Below are 21816 nucleotides of genomic sequence, written 5' to 3' on the forward strand. Positions count from 1 at the left end.
AAGCGGGTTATGCTATTGTCACTCTCCCTGACATTATTCTGGAAGCACAGCCCATTCCTTACCAGTCAGCACAGGCTGCAGAGCTCATTGCTCTCACAAGGGCTTGTCACCTTTACCAGAATAAACCAGTCACCATCTACACTGACTCCAAATACACGCACGGCGTCGTGCATGACCATGGGGTCATTTGGCGACGCCGTGGTTTCCTTGGAGCTGATGGAAAAGGCATATCACATGCCCAACTCATCTCTGACCTTCTGCATGCCATAAACCTGCCCTCTGACATTGCAATCCTCCATTGCAGGGCACACACGGGGGGGAAGGATGCAGTCTCCCTTGGAAATGCTCTTGCTGACTCTGCTGCCAAACATGCGGCCTCACAGCCCATCACTCAGGCCCACATGTCCATCATGACCCCCCCAGCTCTCGACAACCATTACCTGATCACCCAGTTACAGGCCTCAGCCTCCAATGCCGACCTAGCTGACTGGACTTACCCAGTTTTGCAGAAGAATCCTAAAACAGGATTAATCTGCAAAGAGGGGAAACCTTGTATACCCCAGTCCAGTGCACCCTTGTTTATTGCCCACTACCATGGCATAGGACACCACAGTAAGGCAACAACTACCTTACTCTTACGTAATGATTTCTATGTCACGGATGCCAAGTCATTAGTAGATCAGTATGTCAGTAGATGCATCACTTGTCTGCGAAACAACCCCAACAACCCTGACAAGGCAAAACATCAGCATCTTGAATACCCCACCACACCCTTTACACACCTGCAAATTGACTTCACCCATATCCCAGGTACTGGTAAACAGGAGTATGCCCTGGTCATTGTAGACATGTTCTCTCGATGGCCAGAGGTATTCCCCACTAAATCTGAGGATGCAAAGACAGTTGCTAGGATCCTAACTCAGGAAATCATCCCCAGATGGGGGTGCCCATTGCAAATCAATAGTGATAAAGGCTCCGCCTTTACAGCAAAAATTACACAGGCTCTGGTAAAGACCCTACAGGTGGAATGGAAGTTCCACATCCCGTACCATCCGCAGAGTTCAGGGGTCGTAGAACGCATGAATAGGACCCTCAAAGACAAGCTTAGGAAGGCCACAGGGGGTACCTTCCATAAATGGAAGAAGGTCCTTCCTATTATCCTAGCAGAGATCAGAATGACCCCACAAAAGACTCTGGGTTACTCCCCATTTGAAATACTAATGGGTAGGCCTTTTCCTACACCCTGGGCTAAGAAACCACTAGTAATACAGGAAGGAGATCTAGAACTCATCAGAGAAGAGTATGTCAGGTCCCTGATAACAAAACTGAATGAAATTGAACATGAGGTTGTTTGTAAAAACCCTTTGAATCCACAGGAACCTACACACCCCTTTAAAGTCGGAGACAGAGTCGTGGTGAAGGTGCTCCCCAGGAACAAGAGCCCAGGAGACTTCACCTATGGTCCAGAGACAGAGGTCGTAGCAGCTACCCGAACAGCAGTCCTGACAGAGGAAAGTCCTACCTGGATCCATGCATCCCGAGTAAAAAAGGTTCCTAGACCAGACCTAGAGAGGGAAGCAAGTGATTCCAGTGAGGTACGAACCGGGGCAGACAGCCCTGACCTCCCACCTAGCGAAGACAGAAGAACAGAAAACGATGAAGAACCTGCCCCCTATCTCTATCCTGGGGACTATCTCGATAGCCCTACTGGCCCTCATTCACCTCACAATATGTGAAGTCAGCATCACACAAACAGATGGGGTCCCCACCTTGTGGTACAATTCCTCTAACACACACGTAGCCACATATATCCTTGACTATTTTATGTTCCCCAAAATTGCTGATGACAAATATTATATACAACAAAGGAGGAAATCAGGAATGTCTGAGACAGTATATATTTGTGTTACTGACGAATGGTACTATGACATTAGATATTATGGATCTAATTGTAATTCCTGGGAAGCTGTGGGGTGGAATACAGGAACAGATTGGGGATATCGCCCATCAGCTGCCAGAAACAGATATGGTCAACATCTGAACCTACTTCAAAGATTGTCTATTCATAAAATGGAAGAGGGCCCAGACTCATATCGGTTCAGGCTAAACATAGTGCATCCCAGCAACCGGGATAATGCAACTTATGTAGTTGGTATATGGTGGCAAGCAGGATACTATAGTGCAAGACAAAGGTTTTATTTATGGGATATGTACAAAAACCCAAAATATCAGCCCAAAATTGACCCCCAAAATAAACCCTTAAAACCCCATATTTCCACTTTTAAGGATATGGTTGCCATTAATGACCCTACTTTTAAAGACACTTTAGCCATTGAAACTGGTTTCTCTGACATTAATTTTTGGTTGGAATGGATGAAGTATAGTGCTAACAAACACAATAAAAGCAACTGTTATGTCTGTGGCAAATCTAGGCCCCACCTAGGTACAGTGCCCCTTAATATACCCCTAGAACAGGAAAATTGTTTTTTCAGCCTTTTTAATGACACCAAAACAAATGACAGTCAGTGCGAAATGTGGAAAAGGGAATATCCCATATTGTCAAAAAATCCCAACCCAGGAAGCACCATAACCATATATCCTGGAAACTATACCTGTTATACATCTAACATCACCCCAGGGAGAAATTTAAAAACCTTCCCACCAGGGTATTGTGCAAATAAAAGAACAACTGTTTTAGTTAACCAAACTAGATCACTAGGCGACATTTATTATATATGTGGGGATATGAAGCTTAGAACTAAATTAGACACACCATGGTATGGTGAGTGTGCCCTGGCCAAAGTCATAATGCCACTCCTAATGATCACCGATGACCCCAATCCTCCCTCTAATACTCCTGCTAATCGAAAGAAAAGAGCACTCCCAGGAGGTAGCTTTGACCCCCACGTGTACATTGATGCTATAGGGGTCCCAAGAGGTGTTCCAAATGAGTTCAAAGCTAGAGATGAGGTGGCTGCGGGTTTTGAGTCATTGTTCCCTATAGTAACTGTAAATAAAAACGTAGCCTGGATTAATTATATATATTATAATCAACAAAGATTTGTTAATGATACCAAAGATGCTCTTAAAGGTATAGCTGAACAGCTAGAAGCCACTTCCCAAATGACATTTCAAAATAGAATGGCCCTTGACATGATTCTAGCAGAAAAAGGCGGTACATGTGTTTACATTAGTAAGGTGGAAGGCTGTTGTACATATATTCCTGACAACACTGGTCCCAATGGTAAGGTTACTTTAGCCATAAACAAGTTAGAAACCTTATCCATAGAACTCAAGAAAAATTCAGGTATTGATAACCCATGGAGCCAATATTTTGGGTGGTTTGAAAATTGGAAACAGGCTCTTGTGCAAATAAGCATATTCATACTTGTAACTTTAATTCTTTTAGGCATTATAGTTTATTGTGTAATTCCCTGTGGAAAGAAACTTACCTCCAAAGGCATTGATAAGGCCCTGATGTACTATGATATAACCACCAGTCCTGTCACCTCCTCTGATAGTAAGGGACCCGACGATTATGTCCAATATCTCAAGAACTGGAGGAACAAGAAAGGAGCCTCACTTAAGAATCATGTCATATAACAATCATGATTCTAAGAGGGGATTGAAGGGTTAAATATGCTATATGAATTGTTATGTGTTTGAATAGACACGTACGCACTCTCTACAAGATGCCTTTGTCTGTTCATATAATATAAGGCTTGTGTGTGTCTTATCTTCAAGGACAATTACATACTAGATCAAAACTGTTACTTCTGTGTGTTACTAAAATATCCTGCATGTAATGTCGTATGCTACTTCTATTTATCCAATCATATGCTTGCACATATTGTATACACCCATGTTTCTTTTCTATATAGTACGCTGTAATTTATTAAATAAACAGAGTGATTCTTAACTACATGGTGTCGTGTATTATCTGTAACGTTAAGGATTGCTCTCACTGACGTCAGTGGCCATCACATCGAGGGGAAAAAGAAGAGGCTGAATTCCTTTCACCCAGCAGGTGCGTATATACAGTATTACATCATTTTAAGTCCCACAAACAATCCTGTTCCTTATAAGCTCACATGTGAGTGGACCATGATTACTTTTTTTTTTTTGCTGGCAGAATTGGATTGAATGTTCTCAGTGTAAGCAGATCTCAAATTCTTAATATTTCTATATGCTTAATATTCATCCTCCACTTAGATAAATGTATCAGCATTATTGACTGTCTCTTCTCCAGCTAGGTTAAAAGAGTGCAAGCCTGGTTTATCTGACAATCTGGCACAGCAGTACAGACGCCATTACTTCTTGAACTTGCACAATGGTGTCGTCAAAGGATATCAGTTCACTGCGTCTGAGGCCCCGTGCCATCACTGCCAACTTCTGACAACATGCAAAGTTCTCAGTATGAGAGGCACAATACAATGCTGGTGAGCTGCATGAAATGTGTCTTTACTTGTAAAAGTACATAACCAACACTGACGAACATTTCCTGAACATGAAGTGGATGGCGTGACAACACCATGCAGTCTCTCACAGAAGGTCAGGGAGACTCTCATTTTTTTTAGTAGTCCCTTGTACCCCCAGAAGACTGGGTGAACCTCCAGCATCCCTCCCACTTCCTAGTAAAGTGGGCATGATGGGGAGATAATACCAGAAATCACAGGTCCATAGGGAGGGGACTGTGCTAATTTGATGCTAAGAACCCAGCCCCAGCACTCATCTCCTCTCAGGGATAAAGCCCAGAGAGGAAAAAAATAAAAGTCAGCAAGTATAAACCACCTGCAGCACCTTTACACGTCTTTTCGTTATGTCATTATTTCCAGGCAATGTACACTTAAGGCTCACTATGGGGGTCATTCAGAGTTGATCGCTAGCTGCATTCGTTCGCTGTGCAGCGATGAGGCAAAAAAAGGCACTTCTGCGCATGCGTATGCGGCGCAATGCGCACCCGCGACATACTATTACAACGAACAATGTAGTTTCACACAGGGTCTTGCAAAGCATTTCAGTCGCACTGGCTGCCGCAGAGTGACTGACATGAAGTGGGCGTTTCTGGGTGTCAACTGACCGTTTTCAGGGAGTGTTCGGAAAAATGCAGGCGTGCCAGGAAAAACGCAGGCGTGGCTGGGCGAACGCCAGGGCGAGTTTGTGACGTCAAAACAGGAACTGAACAGTCTGAAGTGATCGCAAGCGTTGAGTAGGTTTTGAGCTACTCTAAAATTGCACAAAAAAACTTTGTAGCCGCTCTGCGATCCCTTCGTTCGCACTTCTGCTAAGCTAAAATACACTCCCAGTAGGGGGCGGCATAGCGTTTGCACAGCTGCTAAAAACTGCTAGCGAGCGATCAACTCGGAATGACCACCTATAACAAGTCATTCCCTGTCTGTGTATTGTGTACTGTGATTCTTTTACAGCTTTTGTACGCTCAGTAAAGCCACACGTCCTATGGTTTTCCAGACGTATCTACTCTTGTTACTTGCATAGGAAGGGTGTGCATTTTCTAGCTATGGAAAGTTGGTCACATTGTGCCCCTGTCATCTTCTCAGAATATTTAGCAAAATGTGACTTTTTCCTTGAACACATTTTATTTGCATTTCTTTCCATCTCTGAATGGGGACGTTTATCATCTTTTTACAAATATTTGCTGGAAGTGGGAAAATACAATGTGGTGATGAGGTATGTCCTCACGCCATGGACGGGGTTGTTTCAAAGATCTACTGAATAGCATCTCAGTGGGCTAGATGCATCATCGCTTGGAGAGTGATAAAATGGAGAGTGAAAAAGTACCAGCCAATCAGCTCCTAACTGCCATGTCACAGGCTGTGTTTGAAATATGTCAGTTAGGAGCTGATTGGCTGGTACTATTTCACTCTCCATTTTATCACTTTCCAAGCGATGATGCATCTGGCCCACTGAGTATCTCAGTTCAGCTACTTTACCTACTTCATTCAACAGACACTATGGGTATATTTACTGAGGTGTGGATTTTTAGAATTAGTGATGTTGCCCATAGCAACCAATCAGACTCTACTTATTTATCTAGCACCTTCTTTAAGATAATAGCTAGAATCTGGTTGCTATGGGCAACATCTTCACTTCTAAAACCCACACTTTAGTAAATATACCCGTACAGCTGCCAACTCTGTACTTCATGTATAGTAGAAGATGCAATTTTTTGCAGCAAAATATAAAGGGGCAACCAGCTACAAAGCAAAACCAGCCTTATAACGGATTGTCGCTGAGAACTTGCCAAATTACAGAGGTTACTTCATCTCGGAACCTATCACATAATCCCCCTATATGTACACATTTTATTGCAGCTTTATTATGAGCTACAAACAGATTCAATAAGCATAAGCTTCAAACAATATTTTTTAACTGACTAAAGTGATCTCAATCAAAACTCTAAAAAAAAAAAAAAAAAGGGAAATAAATGTGATGAAATAACGTTACTTCAGTAAATAATACATTTAGGGGGACATGTACTAAGCAATGATAAAAGTGGAGAAGTGATCCAGTGGAGAAGTTGTCCACGGCATCCAATCAGCTGCTCTGTATACTTTTAAAGTATGCAAATTATAAATGTTATATCAATGCTGATTGGTTACCATAGACAACTTCTCCACTGGATCACTTCTCCACTTTTATTACTGCTTACTACATGTCCCCCATAATTCTCAATGAGTGTGAATGAAGGTACAGTATGGTGTAAATTTGTTAACCATTAAAATTGGTGTAACACATACTGGGGCAGATGTATTAACCTGGAGATGGCATAAGGAAGTGATAAACCAGTGATATGTGCAAGGTGATAAACACACCAGCCAATCAGCTCCCATATGTAAATTAACAGTTAGGAGCTGATTGGCTGGTGCATTATCACCTTGAACTTTACACTGCTTTATCACTTCCTTATGCCTTCTACAGGTTAATACATCTACCCCACTGTGCAGTATCTTTCACTAGTCACCCCTCTTCCTATAAACACCCCTGACATTTGTATTGTGCACTGCACAAGTTGTTTGGTTTGAGTTAAGGTGCATACACACATGCTGAGAAAATGAGCGACGTCGCTCACTTTCTCGGCAAGTGTGTATGCCACCGCCAACCAGCGATGCGTGGACCTACGGGTCGTTAACGGCCCTCGCTGTCGGCCGTGCAGACAGCTCAATTTGGACTTTCGTCCAAGAGGTGCCTGCACAGCCCAGCCACTGCGTGACATCACTGAGCGATATGGTCGTCATATCGCTCAGTGTGTACACCATGCTGCCAACCACCCCGGACTGGAATGGGAAACACTAGGCAATGTCACTCATAGAGCACGTTGCCTAGTGTGTACCCACCTTTAGAAAGATGCACCTGATTGTACAATTCAGAAACCAAATAAATACTAGTGATCTCCGCTGTCCAATGACTTAATGCTTGGAGAATTTCTATCAGAGGACCAGATTAGGGGAATGTTAAATGGCCCAGCAGGGTAGTAGATCGATGTAATGGTTCATTTACTAGGCACTAGCTAAGAGGACTACACATCCACATTCTCTAAATGTCAATGTGGGTGTTAGTAGAAATGGCAAATACTGTATCCATAGCAACACAGATACTTATTAAGTACATAGTACTAAAATCTACTGTGAATTTGCATGCATATAGTTAACCCCTCTCCATCAATCTTGCAATCTTGGCTGCTATTTTCCAGCAATTTAATCAAACATTCTACTGGGTGTTGTCTATCAGTGAAAATCCACAGGGTCAGCCAAAAACATCAGGAAAAGATATGTGGCCTTAAAACGGCAATAATTTAAGGGGCTCCTATACAAATTCCCTGCTTGTTATTAAAGATGGGGGCAGTGATGCGATGCAAATCACTTCACTTATGAAGTTGGCAGTCAGTGGGTGGCAGCAGATTCTGGGAGACCTACCTGCTCTATGGGAGAGCAAATTGAGATCTCCTGGATTTTCTGGGTAAGTATGAGTTAAGTGTAGGTTTGCCATAATACCCCTTTAATCCAGGACACCTATGATCTACACAGGTTCTGTGGCTGGCTAAATTCAAGCCTGCAATTCACCTGGCTTTGATCAGCTGCAGAACCTGTGTGAATCATATGTATCCTGGATTAAAGAGATATTACAGCAAGCCTAGTTAAATGGAAATAGATGACTTTATATAAACATTCCAAAATGGTCCACAATTGTCTGCACATGTTATATGTCACTACTTATTCATAAATGCATTATGTGTCATGTCATTTTTGTATCCAGTAGCAGAAAAAAGAATATTTGGCACATCTATTTGCTGGTACAAAGTGAAACACATATTACTACTCAGGATGATGTCCCTTTTAAACCTTTCCTTTTTTTTTGTGTATGTGCCTCACCTGTTGTGTGCGTGTGGATGTTTTTATTGTCATAGTAGCCACATGCACAGGTGTCTGTAATGAAGATTTACCTGTGTGTTTCCTCTGGGTGCAGTCTGCTGGTAAACCTTATGCATGCAATATACTTTAAACTGGCTAATATAAATATGTACATTATGGTAGCATCGTGCAAGTTATGAATTGTGTGTGTGGAACCTCAACTCAGATTTTATTAACATTTTGGTACAATACTGCATGTTCATAAATGCATTCTGTGTTTAGATTATGTCATAATCTAAACACAGAATGCATTTATGTCATACTTGCCTACCTGACCCTCTCCATGAGGGAGAAAATGCTCTGTTCCTGGACTTTCCTGGTAAGTATGATTGCCATCACCTGTGGTGAGCTAGGTAATTGATATGAAAGGTGTTTCACCACAGGTGATGGCAATCATACATTACCAGGAAAGTCCAGGAACAGAGCATTTTCTCCCTCATGGAGAGGGTCAGGTAGGCAAGTATGATTTATGTTTCATATGTACATTATACACAGCCTGATGGTAATTTTATATAGAGTGACCATATTATCCCTATTACCTGGGACGCTCATGGATTACACAGGTTCTGTGGCTGGCTGACTTCAAGCCTACATTTCAGCTGGTTTTAATCAGCCACAGAACCTGTGTAATCCATGAGCGTCCCAGGTAAAAGGGATAATATGGTCACTGTATTTTATGCAATATTTTTTTTAGAATTTTGTGCATGAGTTTGCACACAAACAGAAACTCTTTTGTTTCATATACACCCAGCCTGAAGATAATTTCATACACTTTTTGTAATAATTTTGTGCATGAAAAAAAGTTTGAATACATCGAACCATCAGAAGCTAAAGTTTTGCTATCTCAGTCAAGCTCAAAAAATATTGGATTTCTGAATATTTTTTGGCTATCAGATTTTTGGATATAGGAGGCTCAACCTTTACATTAAGTATGAGAGACACATTTGTCAAAGTGCTTAGAAATGCAACTGGAATGTACTAAATGTATCCCATTAAAAGTATGGGATGAGACATGTTCTTCCTCGGTAAAGGTCTGTTTTCATCAGGCACCCTTTATGCACAGCAGGGAACATCCTTGTAAATTCACCCCACAGAACCCCCTAACTGTATGCAAATAATCTTGTCCCATAAAACAAAATCTATTTTTTATGCAAGTTGGCACAGAAGTGGTGATAGTTATGCACTTGATTCATACCATGCAAAGAATGCACATGAATCATGGGCCAACTCCTACCATCGGGTGGCACAATCATTGTCACTATGCAGGCACAGCCATATCAGTCCACAGAAGAGTTTGAGCTTTGACTACTTTTGTACAGGATGTGGTTACATTGCCGGCAGTTGGGATCTCGGAAGTCAGATGCCGGAATCCCAACCACTGGCAATGCCGCCTGCCGGAAACCCGGCTAACAGGGGCTATACTCACTTGTGGGTGTCCACGATACCCATAGAGTGGCAATAGATCCTGTGGCGAGCATGCAGCAAATCCGCCATGAGCATTGTTACGCTCACCCCCCTGCCGGCATTCTAGCAGCCAGATTCCTGGCATCGGTATGCTGGCCGTCGGCATCCCATACCCAACGCTTCTGTACAATTTTGAACATTGGCACTTTCTACCTCAAAGATATTTTTGTCTTCCCTCACATTAGACGCTGTCCTTGTTAAAATATAAAAATGTTCCAGTATCATTAAGTAAACTTCCACTATTTTCATTATATGTAATCTTTTTATATAAGCTAGTGAATATGTCTTCTGTTCAGAGTTTTCTTTTCTGGTTTTGGCAAAATCACCCTCACGTGCTTAGGTTCTGGATTATATCAAAAAATGCTAAATCATGTAATTTGGGTCTGGTTTTGTTCCTACAATATTATTAACCTAAATAACATTAATTTCCAATAAATTTTGATCACTTCACAGTTCACAATACTGTTCACCATTATAGGCCAAAGGCTGATTGGCTAAACGAAGTGATAAAGCAGCGGCACAAACACATGGCAGTTATTTTAAGAATATAGGGGCTAATTAGTTGTCGCACAGCGATCAGGTCTGAACTGCGCCAGCGCCGCAGTGTGCCGGTGCATACCAGACAGCCGACGGCTGTCTCAGCCCTGCAATCACCTCTGCCTGATTGACAGGCAGAGGCGTTCGCTGGGTGGAAGGGGGCGCTCCGGTGGTGTCTGGTCGCCGTTTTAGGGGTGCGGTCCGGGCAACGCAGGGGTGCCCAGACCGTGTGGGGGGGCGGGCCGCCACGGCTGCGTGATGTCACATGCACTCGCTGTGACCCTCACAGCGGCGAGTAGCTCCCTGCACGCGCGCAGGAGCTGCGCTGGTGGGGAGCTACTCTTCAAGTACAAAAGCATTGCCGCCGTCGTGCGATGCTTTAGTAGTTGTGCTACGGGGCAGGGCCTGACATGCGGGGAGGACTAGTCCTGTGCAGAGCGTCCCCCCGTATGTCAGGGAAGTTGATCGTAGATGTGCCAAATTTAGCACATCTATGATCAGGTCAGAATTAGCCCCATAGAACATCTATGAAACAGTATGGGGCTAACATACCGCCCATCGGGATCTCGACTGTCACAATACCAACGCCGGGATCCCGATGGGGGTACTATACGTAGCGCTCGCCCCCCCTGCCAGCATTCTGCCACCCGTGATGCAGATGACGTTATCCAGACATTCGGCATTCCGTGCAGCGGGATCGCATACCGATCACCTATGAAACATTGTGGCACACCAGTGACAGAGAGGATGGCAGTTTAATAAACTTTACGACCCCATAGAAAGAATGTATTCAAAAGAGGAGGCCCCAGGGGAGTACAGGGAAATGGAGGTGAGTAAGTAGTGGCAGACAGGTAAAGCACTACATAATTGATTGGGGGGAAAAAAGTAATCGGTTAGTTTACAAAATAATAAAATAATATAATGTTAATAGCCAATTTCACAAGGGTTGAGAAGCCAAGAAAATAAACACTTGCACCGTAGAGCTGCAAACTCCAAATAAACCTACCTGAAGGTGGCCATACATTAAGCTGAGCATGCGATACCTCAGCAACTCCCCTACGGCGGCTATATCGCATATGATACATTGTATGCGGTTATTTTGAATACGATGTTTCACATGCGATCCCATTCACTGCTACAGTATACGATGTATCCTTGGTGCAGCAGTGACAATCTCCGGATCGGAATCGAAAGTAAATGACACACAATTTGACACTTTTCACAAGATTTATCGTCCCGATGGGTTGAAATCATGTATTAAAGGGCCAAATCGTACTAGTGTATGGGAGCCTTAACACTAACAAATAATAAGAATTTACTCACCGGTAATTCTATTTCTCGTAGTCCGTAGTGGATGCTGGGAACTCCGTAAGGACCATGGGGAATAGCGGGCTCCGAAGGAGGCTGGGCACTCTAGAAAGATTTAGGACTACCTGGTGTGCACTGGCTCCTCCCACTATGACCCTCCTCCAAGCCTCAGTTAGGACACCGTGCCCGGACGAGCAGACATAATAAGGAAGGATTTAGAATCCCGGGTAAGACTCTTACCAGCCACACCAATCACACCGTACAACTCGTGATACTATATCCAGTTTGACAGTATGAAAAACAACTGAGCCTCTCAACAGATGGCTCAACAATAACCCTTTAGTTAACAATAACTATTTACAAGTATTGCAGACAATCCGCACTTGGGATGGGCGCCCAGCATCCACTACGGACTACGAGAAATAGAATTACCGGTGAGTAAATTCTTATTTTCTCTAACGTCCTAGTGGATGCTGGGAACTCCGTAAGGACCATGGGGATTATACCAAAGCTCGTAAACGGGCGGGAGAGTGCGGATGACTCTGTAGCACCGAATGAGAGAACTCCAGGTCCTCCTCAGCCAGGGTATCAAATTTGTAGAATTTTGCAAACGTGTTTGCCCCTGACCAAGTAGCTGCTCGGCAAAGTTGTAAAGCCGAGACGCCTCGGGCAGCCGCCCAAGATGAGCCCACCTTCCTTGTGGAATGGGCATTTACAGATTTTGGCTGTGGCATGCCTGCCACAGAATGTGCAAGCTGAATTGTACTACAAATCCAGCGAGCAATAGACTGCTTAGAAGCAGGAGCACCCAGCTTGTTGGGTGCATACAGGATAAACAGCGAGTCAGATTTTCTGACTCCAGCCGTCCTGGAAACATATATTTTCAGGGCCCTGACAACGTCTAGCAACTTGGAGTCCTCCAAATCCTTAGTAGCCGCAGGCACCACAATAGGCTGGTTCAGGTGAAACGCTGACACCACCTTAGGGAGAAACTGGGGACGAGTCCTCAATTCTGCCCTATCCATATGGAAAATCAGATAAGGGCTTTTACATGATAAAGCCGCCAATTCTGACACTCGCCTGGCTGAAGCCAAGGCCAATAACATGACCACTTTCCACGTGAGATATTTCAGATCCACGGTTTTTAGTGGCTCAAACCAATGTGATTTTAAGAAACTCAACATCACGTTGAGATCCCAAGGTGCCACAGGAGGCACAAATGGGAGCTGAATATGCAGCACTCCTTTCACAAATGTCTGAACTTCAGGTACTGAAGCTAGTTCTTTTTGAAAGAAAATCGACAGAGCCGAGATCTGTACTTTAATGGAGCCTAGTTTTAGGCCCATATTCACTCCTGCTTGCAGGAAATGCAGAAATCGACCTAGTTGAAATTCCTCTGTTGGGGCCTTTTTGGCCTCGCACCATGCAACATATTTCCGCCATATGCGGTGATAATGCTTTGCCGTAACATCTTTCCTGGCCTTAATAAGCGTAGGAATGACTTCTTCCGGAATACCCTTTTCCTTTAGGAACCGGTGTTCAACCGCCATGCCGTCAAACGCAGCCGCGGTAAGTCTTGGAACAGACAGGGCCCCTGTTGTAGCAGGTCCTGTCTGAGCGGTAGAGGCCACGGGTCCTCTGAGAGCATCTCTTGAAGTTCCGGGTACCACGCTCGTCTTGGCCAATCCGGAACCACGAGAATGGTGTTTACTCCTCGCTTTCTTATTATTCTCAATACCTTTGGTATGAGAGGCAGAGGAGGGAACACATAAACCGACTGGTACACCCACGGTGTCACTAGAGCGTCCACAGCTATCGCCTGAGGGTCCCTTGACCTGGCGCAATATCTTTTTAACTTTTTGTTGAGGCGGGACGCCATCATGTCCACCTGTGGTTTTTCCCAACGGTTTACCAGCATCTGGAAGACTTCTGGATGAAGTCCCCACTCTCCCGGGTGGAGGTCGTGTCTGCTGAGGAAGTCTGCTTCCCAGTTGTCCACTCCCGGAATGAACACTGCTGACAGTGCTAGTACATGATTCTCCGCCCATCGGAGAATTCTTGTGGCTTCCGCCATCGCCATCCTGCTTCTTGTGCCGCCCTGTCGATTTACATGGGCGACTGCCGTGATGTTGTCTGACTGGATCAGCACCGGCTGGTGTAGGAGCAGGGATTTTGCTTGACTTAGGGCATTGTAGATGGCCCTTAGTTCCAGAATATTTATGTGAAGGGAAGTCTCCTGACTCGACCATAGTCCTTGGAAGTTTCTTCCCTGTGTGACTGCCCCCCAGCCTCGAAGGCTGGCATCCGTGGTCACCAGGACCCAGTCCTGTATGCCGAACCTGCGGCCCTCTAGAAGATGGGCACTCTGCAGCCACCACAGTAGCGACACCCTGGTTCTTGGAGACAGGGTTATCAAGCGATGCATCTGAAGATGCGATCCGGACCACTGGTCCAACAGGTCCCACTGAAAGATTCTGGCATGGAACCTGCCGAAGGGAATTGCTTCGTAAGAAGCCACCATCTTTCCCAGGACCCGCGTGCAGCGATGCACTGATACCTGTTTTGGTTTCAGGAGGTCTCTGACTAGAGATGACAACTCCCTGGCTTTCTCCTCCGGGAGAAACACTTTTTTCTGGACTGTATCCAGAATCATACCCAGGAACAGTAGTCGTGTCGTCGGAACCAGCTGTGACTTTGGGATATTCAGAATCCAGCCGTGCTGGTGCAGCACCTCCTGAGATAGTGCTACTCCCACCAACAACTGTTCCTTGGACTTCGCTTTTATTAGGAGATCGTCCAAGTACGGGATAATTAAAACTCCCTTTTTTCGAAGGAGTATCATCATTTCCGCCATCACCTTGGTAAATACCCTCGGTGCCGTGGACAGTCCAAACGGCAGCGTCTGGAATTGGTAATGGCAATCCTGTACCACAAATCTGAGGTACTCCTGGTGAGGATGGTAAATGGGGACATGCAAGTAAGCATCCTTGATGTCCAGGGATACCATGTAATCCCCCTCGTCCAGGCTCGCAATAACCGCCCTGAGCGATTCCATCTTGAACTTGAATTTTTTTATGTATGTGTTCAAGGATTTCAAATTTAAAATGGGTCTCACCGAACCGTCCGGTTTCGGTACCACAAATAGTGTGGAATAGTAACCCCGGCCTTGTTGAAGTAGGGGTACCTTGATTATCACCTGCTGGGAATACAGCTTGTGAATTGCCGCTAGCACCGCCTCCCTGTCTGAGGGAGCAATCGGCAAGGCAGATTTTAGGAACCGGTGGGGTGGAGACGCCTCGAATTCCAGTTTGTACCCCTGAGATACTATTTGAAGGATCCAGGGATCCACCTGTGAGCGAGCCCACTGATCGCCGAAATTCTTGAGGCGGCCCCCCACCGTACCTGGCTCCGCCTGTGGAGCCCCACCGTCATGCGGCGGACTTGGAAGAAGAAGCGGGGGAGGACTTTTGCTCCTGGGAACCTGCCGTTTGTTGCAGTCTTTTTCCCCTACCTCTGCCTCTGGACAGAAAGGACCCGCCTTTTCCACGCCTGTTTTTCTGGGTCCGAAAGGACTGAACCTGATAAAACGGCGCCTTCTTAGGCTGTGAGGGGACATGGGGTAAAAATGCTGACTTCCCAGACGTTGCTGTGGACTGGAAACTAGGTCCGAGAGACCATCCCCAAATAATTCCTCACCCTTATATGGTAACACTTCCATGTGCTTTTTTGAATCTGCATCTCCTGTCCACTGGCGAGTCCATAAGCCTCTCCTAGCAGAAATGGACAATGCACTTACTTTAGATGCCAATCGGCAGATTTCCCTTTGTGCATCTCTCATATATAAGACTGAGTCTTTTATATGGTCTATGGTTAACAGGATCGTGTCTCTGTCTAATGTGTCAATATTTTCTGACCGTTTATCTGACCACGCAGCGGCAGCACTGCACATCCAAGCTGACGCAATAGCTGGCCTAAGTATAATGCCTGTGTGTGTATATACAGACTTCAGGATCGCCTCCTGCTTTCTATCAGCAGGTTCCTTGAGGGCGGCCGTATCCGGAGACGGTAGTGCCACCTTTTTAGACAAACGTGTGAGCGCTTTATCCACTCTAGGGGGTGTTTCCCAACGTGACCTATCCTCTGGCGGGAAAGGGAACGCCATTAGTACCTTCTTAGGAATTACCAATTTTTTATCAGGGAAAGCCCACGCTTCTTCACACACTTCATTTAATTCATCTGATGGGGGAAAAACTACGGGTAGTTTTTTCTCTCCAAACATAATAACCTTTTTAGTGGTACCAGTAGTTATATCAGAAATGTTTAACACCTCTTTCATTGCCTCAATCATACAGTGAATGGCCTTAGTGGGCATCAGGTTTGACTCATCATCGTCGACACTGGTGTCAGTATCCGTGTCGACATCTGGGTCTGCTTGAGGTAGCGGGCGTTTTAGAGCTCCTGACGACCCATGCGACGCTTGGGCAGGCACGAGCTGAGAAGTCGGCTGTCCCACATTTGGCATGTCGTCGATTTTCTTATATAAGGAGTCTATACGTGCACTCATTACTTTCCATAAGCCCATCCACTCAGGTGTCTGCCCCGGAGGGGGTGACATCCCTTCTAAAGGCATCTGCTCCGCCTCCACATCATTATCCTCATCAAACATGTCGACACAGCCGTACCGACACACCGCACACACACAAGGAATGCTCCGAATGAGGACAGGACCCACAAAAGCCCTTTGGGGGGACAGAGTGAGAGTATGCCAGCACACACCAGAGCGCTATATAATGCAGGGACTAACTAAGTTATGTCCCCTATAGCTGCTTTTTATATTATATATGTATTGCGCCCAAATTTAGTGCCCCCCCTCTCTGTTTTTACCCTGTTCTGAAGTGTAGACTGCAGGGGAGAGCCAGGGAGCTTCCTTCCAGCGGATCTGTGAAGGAGAAATGGCGCCAGTGTGTCTGAGGGAGATAGCTCCGCCCCTTTTCCGCGGCCTATTCTCCCGCTTTTTTCTGGATTCTGGCAGGGGAATTTACCACATATATAGCCTCTAGGGCTATATATTGTGGTATTTTTGCCAGCCAAGGTGTTTTTATTGCAGCTCAGGGCGCCCCCCCCCCCAAGCGCCCTGCACCCTCAGTGACCGGAGTGTGAAGTGTGCATGAGGAGCAATGGCGCACAGCTGCAGTGCTGTGCGCTACCTTGGTGAAGACTGATGTCTTCTGCCGCCGATTTTCCGGACCTCTTCTTGCTTCTGGCTCTGTAAGGGGGACGGCGGCGCGGCTCCGGGACCGAACACCAAGGACTGGGCCTGCGGTCGATCCCTCTGGAGCTAATGGTGTCCAGTAGCCTAAGAAGCCCAATCCGGCTGCAAGCAGGCGAGTTCGCTTCTTCTCCCCTTAGTCCCTCGCTGCAGTGAGCCTGTTGCCAGCAGGTCTCACTGAAAATAAAAAACCTAAAATTATACTTTCTTTCTAAGGGCTCAGGAGAGCCCCTAGTGTGCATCCAACCTCGGCCGGGCACGAAATCTAACTGAGGCTTGGAGGAGGGTCATAGTGGGAGGAGCCAGTGCACACCAGGTAGTCCTAAATCTTTCTAGAGTGCCCAGCCTCCTTCGGAGCCCGCTATTCCCCATGGTCCTTACGGAGTTCCCAGCATCCACTAGGACGTTAGAGAAATTAGGGGGCTGCCCATATTACCCCATAAAACATCATTGGGCACTGATTTGTCTGTTTTAAAAGTGGTACCTCTACCAGACTCAGAGCAAGGTGTTGCATCATCATCATCATAGGAGGTTACAGAAGAAGATGCCTGATTGCATTTAGCCCCGGCGTCCGCAATAGGCATTCTTCTAGTGCATGAAACAGCATAGGACTAGCAGGACCACCACTCACAAACAAAGGCCTTTCTTTGCCACTGTGTGTGGTGTTTGGCATGTTGGCAGTTTTACATTTTTTGTCCGTAAACGTTCTCTTTATTATTAGATGTGATGTTATCTCTAACTTTGTGAAATATTTAGATTTTAGGTACCCTTTCTTAAACTTTGTGTCCACTTCACAAACTTTAGTAGATGCTGAAGTACTTTAAATGACTGGCAGCAGCCACAGCACTAGTACTGAGTTGCTGCTCCTGCTCTTTTAATGGCTGCGCCATATCCATATTTTTTATACACTGCTGCGACTCACTGCGCTTATAGTAATGGTGGCACACTGGCACCTAATGAATGTTATTTCTTGACAGTTTTATTTTAGTTTGTTTTTGTTTAATTTTTAAACGGTGACTGCACCAAGCAACACAGTGCCTCTCAGTTCTGCTCCCCACATACTTTCACAGTCTGACACAGCAATAGCAGTAGTGCCACATTAGTGCTTGCACTCCAACAGCTCTTCACTGACACACTGTTAGTGCTGCAGCCCACAGCCCTTCAGTCTGACACAGCCACAGAAGTGCTTACACCCCATAGCCTTCCAATGACACAGTCATCTAATGCTGGGTACACACTAGATGATTTTTATTTATTTTTTAAGATGTGGCCGATTCTGTTGGATCGGAATGACAGATCATTAAAATTGTCAAGTATCCAGTGCATGCAGATCCGACAGGCGTTATCGCGTGCTGTCGCATGGCCCCTGCTTCCCCCCTCCCCGTGCTTTTGCTCTGTTGCTGCCAGCATCAGCAAGTGTGTATGCACTTGACTTGCCAGCACCCCAGCAGGGTCCTGTAGCCACCAATGTCATGCTGGGTACACCTAGTCTAATGTGCACCAGCTTTAGTGCTGCAGGCAACCAACAGCCCTTCACTGACACTGACTTAGTGCTGCAGCCCACAGCCATAAAAACAAAGAATTTGTCGGCAGATAAGAACCTCTTGCTCCATCTAGTCTGCCTTTTTAATTTATACTTTTGGCAACTTCAACCGGCTTATTTGTTCTTTAGGTCTTTGTAAGGATGTTTTTATGCCTATTCCAAGCTTTTTTAAATTGCTCTACTGTGTTAGCCTCAACCACCTCTGATGGGAGGCTATTCTACTTATCCACTACCCTTTTTACCTCGCTCCAGTTTCAGTGCATGTCTTTGTGTTCTAATAGTTCTTGTCTTGTCCTTGTTAAAACCCTTGATACAATATGTTTGAATGTTTCTACCATGTCCCACCATTTCCTTCTCTGCTCCAGACTACGGTGGCCAATCCCGGGATCAGGTTCAGCGGGATCCTGGTATTTTGGGCTAAAATTGTCAGGATTTGAATCCCGGGATTGGAGTTTCCAAACCTGGGATTTGTCAATGTGCGCATGCGTTTTGTTTTATTAAATTTAAATTCCGGGCAGAGCTGAGCACGCTACCTGGCTGCCCGTCATATTTCCCCCACCCCATATGATTTCAGAGGTAACACTGTGCAGGCCCAACTCCAGCCGCTGACATCTCCGGGGGCCCCCTCTCTGTGTGTGTGTGTGTGTGTGTGTGTATGTATCTATCTATCTACTTACATATACATACACACACATATATATATATATATATATATATATATATATATACAGAAAACAAACTTTTTCACACGCTAGGTGAGTTCAGAGCTGCACCTCACAGTAGAACCCCTGTTAGCAGGAACCAGAAAATGTTGGTAAGGAGTAACTAGAGGGCGCTATCCAATATTGGTGGTCATTCCGAGTTGTTCGCTCGTTGCCGATTTTCGCTAGGCTGCGATTTGTTGCCAAATGTGCATGTGCATGCGCATGGTATGCAGCGCGCATGCGCTAAGTTATTTTACACAAAACTTAGTAGATTTGCTGGTGTTCGTGCGGCGCTTTTCAGTCGCACTGCTGATCGGTGAATGATTGACAGGAAAGGGGCGTTTCTGGGTGGTAACTGAGCGTTTTCCGGGAGTGTGCTAAAAAACGCAGGCGTGTCAGGGAAAAACGCTGGAGTGTCTGGAGAGACGGGGGAGTGGCTGGACGAACGCAGGGCGTGTTTGTGACGTCAAACCGGGAACTAAATGGACCGAGCTGATCGCAATCTAGGAGTAAGTCTGGAGCTACTCAGAAACTGCAAGAAAATATCTAGTAGCAATTCTGCTACTCTTTCGTTCGCTATTCTGCTAAGCTAAGATACACTCCCAGAGGGCGGCAGCCTAACGTTTGCAATACTGCTAAAAGCAGCTAGCGAGCGAACAACTCGGGATGAGGGCCATTGTCTTTTAATACTGTCCAATTAAAAGTCCACAGGAAGGTTAGTCCATGTATGATTCAACCAAAACTTGATTTCGAGATTGATGTTATCTTCAAATACCACAATTTATTAACTTCATGTAGACTTTAGCCACAATTTGTTCAGATGAGGTGAGTTTGTGCAACCTGAACTAAACCCACTCACCAGAAAGCACACCCCGAAAACAAAGGGCCAATGGCCTGTTATTAGTTGAATAACCGGATTGGCTTTTTTCACAATAAAATATTTTTAAAAGGTTTTTCTTACATCATAGATTTGGTGTTACGTAGTACCCATGTCAAACAGGAACAGATGGATAAAAGAACCCCACCAAACACCCCAGGGGATGCAAGCTCAAAGGTAGGGGCCTCCCACTATGGCGTAGTGTACACATCACCAGATAACCTATGCGTTTTGTTCCTTTCGTGGACCTTCCTCTGGGGTAAGATCACAGTCTATGAATGAATAAAAGTAAACACTTCATTGGAAGTATCCCTAAGAGACGGCTCTCACTAGAAGGTCAATATAAGACCATTATTAGTGCCTGTATAGGAGAACATAATCCGCTGGGGGGAATTCAACACTGAGTGATTTTAAATACAAAACCACAAGCTGTAACCGTGTGTCAGAAAAGTACAATTCATTAGGCAAAAAATCCATTTTCTCTGAGAAACCAAAAAGACTATAAGTTCTCTCCCAGTGAATGTACATCAGCAGTTCAAGCTCCTGTTCCTCCAACGGCTTTCAAAATATAAATATATACAAATGGCACATACTATTACTAATGTCTATAGATCTATATAATGGAGTTCCAGAATAACCACTACACAGTGTAATTTTAATAATAGCACATTTGTTGTTTAGGTATGGCTGGCAAAGCACGAGGTAGAGGGGCATCCTTCACATTTGATCTTCAAGCCATTGGCTTTTCAAGGGGTGACTCTCTTCCCGAGACTGCAGTGCAGCCCTTGCCCTTATTCCCAGTAAGTACAGTGGTTCTCGTTGGCTGTTTATTTGCTTTTACACTACAGAAGTTACATTTATTTAACATTTGTCACATGTGACTCTATATGTGTATTATATCTCACCTCTGCTTATTGTACGGGATAGGTCTAGCTCTAGTATGTACCTAGTGCCAGAGGCAGAACTCTGGGAGGCAATGGAGTCAACTGCCACCGGGCTCCTGCTTTGAAGGGGGGCACTTCAATTAATCAATTAAGTTAATTGACAGCAGCCGGTATCTCTTCCGTAGCCGACTTCCCCACTAGTCACTGCACTTTACAAATCACACCCTCTTTATTATAGATACACTGGAAGCAGACACCTTACTGATGAAGCTATTTGCTCCTATAAAGGAAACATGAGAATTCTAACTATATGAAGTTATTTCTCTGACAATTACAAGTAACTTCATATAGTTAGAATTCTCATACTTCCTATGCAAGAGCAAATATCTCCATCAGTAAGATGCATGCCTCCAGTCTAATAGGTTGTAGGTTCTAATCCTGGATATGACACTTGCAAATTAATTGTCAGAGAAATAATCAGCATTGTGAGTGACTGAGCAGATCTATGTAGTGTATGGCTGGACCCCTACATAGATCTACCTAGTTGCAATGGTTTTTGTAGTAGCTTCATATAGTTAGAATCTGCAGGCTTGCTGTGCAGAAGCAAAAAAAAATAATATATATATATATATATATATATAAACACGCACTTCCTCCAAAATGGAAAAAAGAATTTAGACCAGCACTCACGTTTTTGAAAGGTGAAAAAAAGGGTTTTTTATTCCTGACAATCCATCTGGAAATAACCACTGCTACGATCCGCCCAACAGCTGTTTCAACGCTTTCTGGTTTTCATCAGGG

The 21816-nt window shown here is 44.9% G+C and overlaps 1 protein-coding gene across 5 annotated transcripts in view; it reads left to right on the plus strand.

The window, feature by feature from the left end:
• Positions 1-21816, plus strand: part of POLR3G (RNA polymerase III subunit G) — a 112947-nt gene that overhangs the window by 62181 nt on the left and 28950 nt on the right. For 2 of the 5 annotated variants that reach the window (XM_063963993.1, XM_063963991.1), the window contains exon 2: positions 20813-20931. In XM_063963993.1, coding sequence (XP_063820063.1) covers positions 20815-20931 — 117 coding nt within the window. In that variant the 5' untranslated portion in view covers positions 20813-20814. Of the gene's footprint in view, positions 1-7955; positions 7978-8405; positions 8492-20812; positions 20932-21816 lie in introns of those variants that run through there. The other 3 variants (XM_063963994.1, XM_063963992.1, XM_063963995.1) reach the window with 3 other exon arrangements.

This window comes from Pseudophryne corroboree, chromosome 1 (assembly GCF_028390025.1).
Source record: "Pseudophryne corroboree isolate aPseCor3 chromosome 1, aPseCor3.hap2, whole genome shotgun sequence".
NCBI classification, from domain to species: domain Eukaryota; kingdom Metazoa; phylum Chordata; class Amphibia; order Anura; family Myobatrachidae; genus Pseudophryne; species Pseudophryne corroboree.